The sequence below is a fragment of the Neophocaena asiaeorientalis genome, unplaced genomic scaffold, assembly GCF_003031525.2.
Source record: "Neophocaena asiaeorientalis asiaeorientalis breed wild unplaced genomic scaffold, Neophocaena_asiaeorientalis_V1.1 scaffold1, whole genome shotgun sequence".
Taxonomy (NCBI): domain Eukaryota; kingdom Metazoa; phylum Chordata; class Mammalia; order Artiodactyla; family Phocoenidae; genus Neophocaena; species Neophocaena asiaeorientalis.
The window spans coordinates 2,836,185-2,844,601 of NW_020171981.1; the positions used below are offsets into that span (position 1 = coordinate 2,836,185).

Here is an 8,417-nt window from a genome sequence, read left to right on the forward strand (position 1 = left end):
TCTGGAGAGTTTTTATCATAAATGGGTGTTGAATTTTGTCAAAAGCTTTCTCTGCGTCTACTGAGATGATCATATGGTTTTTATCCTTCACTTTGTTAATATGGTATGTCACATTGATTGATTTGCGTATATCGAAGAATCCTTGCATTCCTGAGATAAACCCCACTTGATCATGGGGTGCGATCCTTGTAATGTGCTATTGGATTCTGTTTGCTAACATTTTGTTGAGGATTTTTGCATCTATGTTCATCAGTGATATTGGCCTGTAATTTTATTTTTTTGTGACATCTTTGGGTTTGGTATCAGGGTGATGGTGGCCTCATAGAATGCATTTTGGAGTATTCCTCCCTCTGCTATATTCTGGAAGAGTTTGAGAAGGATAGGTGTTAGCTTTTCTGTAAATGTTTGATAGAATTCGCCTGTGAAGCCATCGGGTCCTGGGCTTTTGTTTGTTGGAAGGTTTTGTTTTTTTTTTTTAATAAATTTATCTATGTATTTGTTTTTTATTTGTGGCTGCGTTGGGTCTTCGTTGCTGTGCGTGGGCTTTCTCTAGCTGCAGCGAGTGGGGGCTGCTCTTCGTTGCGGTGCATGGGCTTCTTATTGTTGTGGCTTCTCTTGTTGCGGAGCACAAGCTCTAGGCTTGTGGCCTTCAGTAGTTGTGGCTCACGGGCTCTAGAGTGCAGGCTCAGTAGTTGTGGCGCACAGGCTTAGTTGCTGCACGGCATGTGGGATCTTCCCAGATGCATATAATTGCTTGTAGTAGTCTCTCATGATCCTTTGTATTTCTGCCATGTCAGTTGTTATTTTTCATTTCTAATTCTGTTGATTTGAGTCTTCTCCCTATTTTTCCTGATGAGTCTGGCTAATGGTTTATAGCCTATAATTCGAATGTTGGTGCACTTAATGTTGGCCCAGAGGTCTGTGAGACTGGCCTCCATTCTTTTCATTCTTTTTTTCTTTATTCTGCTGTGCGGCAGTTATTTCCACCATTCTATCTTCCAGCTCACATATCCGTTCTTCTGCCTCAGTTATTTTGCTATTGATTCCTTCTGCAGTATTTTTAATTTCAGTTACTGTGTTGTTCATGACTGTTTGTTTGCTCTTTAGTTCTTCTAGGTCCTTGTTAAAGGTTTCTTATATTTTCTCTATTCTATTTCCAAGATTTTGGATCATCTTTACTATCATTGCTCTGAATTCTTTTTCAGGTAGTTTGCCTATTTCCCCCTCATTTATTTGGTCTTGTGGGTTTTTATCTTGCTCCTTTGTCTGTAAGATATTTCTCTGTCTTCTCATTTTGTCCAATTTACAATATTTGATGTCTCCTTTCCCTAGGGTGCAGGCTTGTAGTTCCTCTTGCTCCTGTTCTCTGCCCCCGGTTGTGGGGTTGGTCCAGTGTCTTGTGTAGGCCTGCTGATGGGAGGGCCTGGTGCCTGCGTTCTGGTGGGTGGAGCTGAGTCTTTTCCCTCTGCTGCGTAGGGCCGTGTCAGGTGGTGTGTTTTGGGGTGTCTGTGAGCTTAGTATGACTTTAGGTAGTCTGTGTGCTGATGGGTGGGTTTGTGTTCCTGTCTTGTTTGTTGCTTGGTGTTTGGTGTGATGCATCCAGCACTGGGAGCTGCTGGCAGTTGGGCGGAGCCAGGTCTTGGATTCATATAGAGGCCTCCGTGAGAGCTCTCGGCGATTAATCTCCCCTGGGGCCAGGAATTCCCTATTGGTCCAGCATCCTGGACTTGGTGCTCCCACTCCAGAATCCCAGGCCCGACTTGTGGTTGAAGGACCAAGACCCCGCAAGTCGCTCATCCCAGCAATAAAGGGGATTAAAAAATAGACTAACAGGGCTTCCCTGGTGGCGCAGTGGTTGAGAGTCCGCCTGCCGATGCAGGGGACACGGGTTCGTGCCCTGGTCCGGGAAGATCCCACATGCCATGGAGCGGCTGGGCCCGTGAGCCATGGCCACTGAACCTGCGTGTCCGGAGCCTGTGCTCCGCCAACAGGAGAGGCCACAACAGTGAGAGGCCCGTGTACCGAAAAAAAAAAAAAAAATAGACTAACAAAACCCCAGACAAATGGTAAACAGTAAAATCAAACAAACAGAAACAAGGAAGCACACACACAAAAGAAACAAGAACAGAGCTAAATAAATCAAATAGCAAGGTAACAACCAGACAAACAAAAGAACCCAAGAACAAACAATTAAGAAGAAAGCTGACAGAAGCCCCGAAACAAAACCAAAGCAGAGCACCAACCGAAGAATGAAGCAAAGAAACGAAACAAACCAACAAAAAGTGATATAAAAAGAAGAAGAGAAAGAAAGGGGAAAGAAGACAGAACAACAGAAAAGCAACGTAGAAACAGAAATATAAAACAATAAAATAGAAAATATATTAAAGAAAAAGACAAAACCCTGGAGAAATGGTAAAAACAAAATCAAACAAACAAAAGCAGAAACAAGGAAGCACACACTCATGTAAAAGAAACAAAAACAGAGCCCAGTAAAACAGAAAGCAGGAGAACCAGACAAAGAGAAGAACTCACAAATGAAATCAAACAATTAGGATTAAAACTAGCAAAAACACATGATCTAAAAACAAAACCAAAGCAGTGTGCCAGCTGAGGAGTAAAGCAAGGAAACAGAACAAACTGATTAAAATGATTAAAAAAATAATAATAATGAAAGAAAATAAAAAGGGAAAAAACACAGGACGACAGAAAAACAAAGTAGAAATGAAAAGATTCAAAAAAGAAAAAGAAAATGAGGAAGGAAGGAAATAAGGGAAAAGAACACAGAAGAGCAAAGTAAAAATAAAATTGTATAAAAAATAAACAATAAAAATATGTAATAAAACATGGAGATCCCAAAAGACTGAAAAAAAAAACTAACGCAACAACAAACAAAAAAAGAAACCAAAAAAAAAGCCAGAACCAACAACAGAATGAATCAAAACATAATAAAATTAATAGTAATAATTATGTTTCCCTGGGGTCTCTGCTGTAAGTGTCCTTTCACATGCCATGAGCCACAGCCCACCTCCGCCTCCCCAAGAGGCTCCTCTGCCTCTGGGCTGGTCTCTGGACCTGCTGTGGGCCCTGTGAGCACCACTCAGACTCAGATCTGGCACAGTTCCTGTGTGTGCTTGCCCCCAAAGTCCACAGCTGCCAGAGCTAGACCGTTTTCATTTGTGGGAAACACTCATTGTCTACTCAGATATTCCACAGACGCAGGGTCTACCTAGCTGATCCTGGGGATTTAATCTGCAGCTTGTATAGCTGATGGAAAGATTTTCAATCTTCTTCCTTAGTTACCCTGTCCCTGGCGTTCAGCTTTGGTTTTATCCCCACCTCTGTGTGTGGTCCACCCACAGGAGTCTGGTCCTGAGGCTGCCTTGGAGCTCTTGGGTCTGCCCCTGTGAGGACGGGGTACAGAGGTGGTCCGACTGCTTGGATCGCGGGAGCCCGGGCCGTGCCAAATGCGCAGGGAAGCCGGCGGCCACGAGCGCAAGAGATATGGCCCTAGTGAGGGCCTTTTCTGGCGCCCAGCATAAGGCACGTGAGGGCCAGCCCTGGCCGGGGTTTTTCTGGCATCCGGCAGCAGGCGTGTGAGGGCCAGCCCTGAGCGGGCTTCTTTTATTGTCATTGGCAGGCGCCGGCGTGTGGGGAGAGAGAGGTTACAGTAGTGGCTCCTCCCCATGCATGTGACTCAGCAGTAGCGCCTGCTTTCATGACAGTCCAGTCGTCCTACATAGGCATTTCCTGCTGCAGATTTCCTCCCTCTCGTCCCCTCAGTTCATCTTGCCACATCCAGCAGCGGTTCTCACTCTGGGCCCGTTCTCCAATCCCCATGCACCAGCTCCCAGCCCCCTTGCACACCTGTGAACACACGTCCCAGTCTGGGGCCTGCAGGCCCGCGGTACGGACCATCTGTGTATTTCTCACTCTGTCCCGTCTGCCACAGACTGGCCACTTCACCCTCTTCCAACAGCCTCAAATGCTTCCCTTCTGTCCCAATCGATTTTCCCGTCGGAGAGGGGGTTTCCCCGAATTCAGGACTCTCTCCTCTGCTTCAGCTCCCCCGCCCCAGAGTGCAGGTCCCCATCCGCTTCCTTTCTTCCTCCTTCTCCCTTCTTTTTTTTCCGTCCTACCCAGTTATGCAGGGATCTTTATAGTCCTTTCTGGGGTCCAAGGTCTTCTGCTAGTTTTCAGCCAGTGTTCTGTGAGAATTGTTGTATTTATAGATGTATTCCTCATGTATCCGTGGAGAGAGATGAACTCCACGTCCATAAAACTAGGAGTTTTATGGTTTCCGGTCTTACGTTTAGGTGTTTAATCCATTTTGAGTTTATTTTTGTTATGTGATGTGAGAAAATGTTCTAATTTCATTCTTTTACATGTACCTGTCTGGTGTCATTCTCCTGTGTGGTTCAGTTTCTCAGAAACTACTGGAGGGTCTGCCTTCTGGAGGGTCTCCTGTAGATGTTCGGGAGAGTAGTCACGGGCTTCCCCGAGTCAGGCATGAGGACCCCAGAATGTCTTAATTGCTCCTTATACAGACCTTAAATGAGTCCCTTTGTTTTCAACCCTGAGCACCACCCTCCAAAGTGCTTGGTTCCTGCAGTCCCTGAACCTTTCCCGGGTTTTGCATTGTGAATATCTTGCTTCTGATCAGTATCAGGCACTTAGGATTCAGTTTCCTCTAATCTGTTAACGTGGTTACTACTCCTTCATCCACTTCCATCTTCTGACAATTTGTTCACATCTCTTATTTAGTGTTATTTCCTCTTCCATCTTCTTGTGCTTTTATGTATTTTAGTTAGTGGGGTTTTTGAAGGGGAGGCTTTTCATTTCGCTATAGATAACTAAATGTCAAATTTTAGTATCTTAATTTTCTCAAAATTGGGCTCCCACTCCCTTATGGGACTCCGATACTTATTTTTCCTTTTAAAGGGGGATCAGTACATCACACAAATTTGAGAAGCAATGGATATGGATGTCTGACATTGGTAGTGATCGAGCTGGTTCATCACCTCCTCTTCTTGCTCTTCATTTGCAGTGAGTGCCAGGAAAGACCTACCTATTACTGTCCGAGGCTAAGTTGAATTCTTCAGACATCTTGCTTCTAGCTTAGTCCTAAAGTGGTATACTCGTGCACTACGTCCATGAATTTCTAAGCACCTCTAGTGGGTAGGTGGTAGATGTTAACCGTTACATGGATGAACTTAGTCCCCTGTTTTATAAGTTGTTGAGCAAACAACTGGAATATAATTGCCATAGCCTGAGGCTCCTGACTAGTTCTCAGTTTATTTTTTGTATTTAATGTTTCAGAGTAATTACTCCAGAGATTATTGAGTGAGAGTATGGAATCCTTCACTAAAAGTCTTTGAAATTTGAGTGCAACCACCTGAATAAGATATTAGGAAGGAAGGAAACTCATGCTGAGTGTGGCACTGGGCTGGGCATTTCTGAGAGAAGAGAGCCATGGGCTAGAGAACCTGGGGTCCTACTTGGTTTCTCTTCTCCCTGTGGTGTTTCTCTATTTGCTGTTGTTGTTGCTGGGAGAGAAGTAGATCTTAGGGTGATTTTTGTGTTCAACAGAAAGCTCTCATCAGAGGAGCTAGAGCGAAAACGGCAAGAGATGATGGAAAACGCCAAGTGGCGGGAGGAAGAGAGGCTGAACATCCTCAAGAGGCACGCTAAGGACGATGAACGGGAGCAGAGGCTGGAAAAGCTAGACTCCCGGGATGGGAAGTTTATCCAGTGAGTGCATGATTTTCCTGCCTATCAGCTTTTGTGGCGATGGTCCCAAGGAGGCAGTTGGGCAACTGGTTCACTCATTGTGTTCCCAGTGTTTCTGTGTCGGTGCGGAGCTCAGCCCCCAGACACCATTGTTACTACTCCCAGCTTCTGACCAGACAGTGGGACGTTTTTCATCTGAGGGGAGGAGAAGTGAATTGGTATTTTCACTGAATCTCCTTGGCCTTCTCCTAAGAATTCATGGCTCAGGAAGCCTTTTTCAAATGAAGCTTGGACTTATTTTCCAAAACAGATACATTTCCCTTATAAATTTATAAAAAATTGAGTTCCAGATGGAGTCACTCGAAAGTTATCTACATGGGCTTAAGAGAGTTTGTGCTTCTGCAGCTGCTTTATGGCTAGCAACCTGTTTCTTCTTACTCCGCCAGATAGTTGACCAGTTGACAAATGCATGTTACTTAACTTTCACCTGTCTTCTCTTCCCAGCCGCATGAAGCTAGAGAGTGCATCTACCTCCTCTCTGGAAGATCGGGTGAAGCGGAATATCTACTCTCTACAGAGAACCTCAGTAGCTCTGGAGAAGAACTTTATGAAAAGATGAAAGCCATCCCCTCTCTTGCTGGTTTTCCTGAAATTTCCAGGGAGGCTGCTGATCCCTTAAAAATTCTCTTTATAAGAGTTCAAATGGCTTCTTCCACAGACGTCAAACCACCACTGTTCAAAGTGACTGTCCTCCATGGATGCCAAAAACAGCCAACTTCTTTTGAGAACCAGTGTGACTTGCTCTATGGGACCCTCAGTAACTTGCTGGGTGCAGAGCAGGTCTTAACTGTTGTTAAATGGGCGGGCACTGGAACATCAAGGTGTGAGCACTCGTCTTGCTCTGGAAGGAGGCTCCCTTATGCCTCTTCCCTCCACCTGTGTGAACCTATTCTGCCACCTCAGAATAGACTGGACCTTTCAGAAACCTCTCTCCCCAGAGCCACCCAGATAGTTGGTGCTTACCGGGGTAAACGAACATTTACTTCATTTAGTAGATAATGTGACAGATGATGTCAGATTAGGGCAGAGCCAAGGGAGTGACAAAGAATCTGGAAGGGAAAACAATGCAAAAAAAACCCCTAAATGAACTGTTGAACTATTTGGACTATCTTTCAAACTATAAAGTATATTGTATATATGCACAAATGTATAATTTTTACATGCTTTAAAAAAAAGTAGTTAGCTTTGTTAGAATATCTTGTTTGGTAAGTGACTTTACTATGTAATAGAACCACATTGTATCTTGTTATCCAGTAACACAGTAAGGCAGGTCAGCTTTTCTTTCCTCTCGGAATCTGGCTAGTTGTGGAGGGGCCTGGGTTTATTGATAGGATCTAGGGTATCTATCCACTTACACTGCATACAGTCTCTGATGTGGGCAGTGCAGTGTTGAAGTCAAATGATTTTCGTAGTCAGGACCAAACTACCAGTATGCTCCCTGGCTCTTAAAAGAAAACATAATGGAAGCTGTTTATTTCATGGCTTCCCTTTTATCATGTAGTAATCTTATTACAATTCTCGATTTTCAGGAGTTGTTTGCTATTATTTTTTAGTCAGGTATTAAAACAAAACAAAAAACCCAGACTCATGGGATCCATCTCCTTGTCTTTACCCCTTTCCCTTCTCTTTTATCAGAAGCCCTCATTGCCTAGGAAGCCCTCATTGCCTAGGAAGCCCTCATTCCTCAGTGCCTAGGAAGTCCTAGGCACTCTTGACCCACACATTAGCTGGGCCAGTTCCTTGTTCTGCTAATTCCTAACTCTGCTTAAAATGAATTTGGATTTATATTTTTGAGCACTTATGATGCCAGGCACTGTTATGCTTAAAACCCAGTCTTTCCCCAGAGAGAAAGTAACATACACTTGTTAGGCATTTAATCACCTTATCCTGCTTCCCTATACTAGGGTTAATTATGTCTTTTATTTTATTAATTGGTAATAAAGGCTACATTTATTTTTGTAACTGTGCAAAAAGCCACCTGTGCTGAGTAACGAATTCCCATACAGAACAATATTGATCCGCAATTTGTGTCCAGTATAAAATGGAGAGCCTTAGTCTGAGAGGAATTATGTAACAAACCGTGGACAGTTTACTCAAAGATTTCATCAAGTGAGCCAGAGAGTAAGATGATTATAATTCTCTACCGAAGGATAGGTGTCTTACGGTGCCGGCCTGTCCCTTAACTGGACCCTTTGGCGGGAGGAGGTCGGCAGCCAGTGGGTGGGAGCGGGACCCATTCATAAAACCCAGGGCTCCCGGCTGGCTCCTTTCATTGGCCCTGGGGGGAGGAGGCGTGTCCTGCGGGTGGAGCGAGCCCCGGGGCCCAGGGGAGTGGGAAGATCCACGCCTGGGTGCAGCGAGGGGGCGTTTCTTCCCTTTCCCGGCAGGACTTTACCCCTCGCTGTGGTCCTCCTCTCTCCCCCGGGGTGGGGATGGTACGTCCCACCCTCCCCCCATTCCCGCCCCTCCGCCCCTCCTCCCCTCCGGAGCAGTGGCGCCGCCGCCATCTTGGCACGTCAGGTTGAGGAAAGAGCCAAACGCTAAATTTTGGGGCCCCGAACAGGGAGGCCCTCCCGCGGTAGACAGCGAGACCTACCCAGCCCTCCTCCCCTCCCCGCTCGGCCGCGGGG

The 8,417-nt window shown here is 45.4% G+C and overlaps 1 protein-coding gene across 2 annotated transcripts in view; it reads left to right on the plus strand.

The window, feature by feature from the left end:
* Window positions 1-7,748, plus strand: part of CWC25 (CWC25 spliceosome associated protein) — a 31,909-nt gene extending 24,161 nt beyond the window's left edge. Inside the window, exons 9-11 of one of the 2 annotated variants that reach the window (XM_024742436.1) lie at window positions 4,939-5,043; window positions 5,587-5,748; window positions 6,232-7,748. In XM_024742436.1, coding sequence (XP_024598204.1) covers window positions 4,939-5,043; window positions 5,587-5,748; window positions 6,232-6,346 — 382 coding nt within the window. In that variant the 3' untranslated portion in view covers window positions 6,347-7,748. The remainder of the gene's footprint in view (window positions 1-4,938; window positions 5,044-5,586; window positions 5,749-6,231) is intronic. The other variant, XM_024742442.1, reaches the window with a different exon arrangement.
* Window positions 7,749-8,417: the final 669 nt, after the last annotated feature.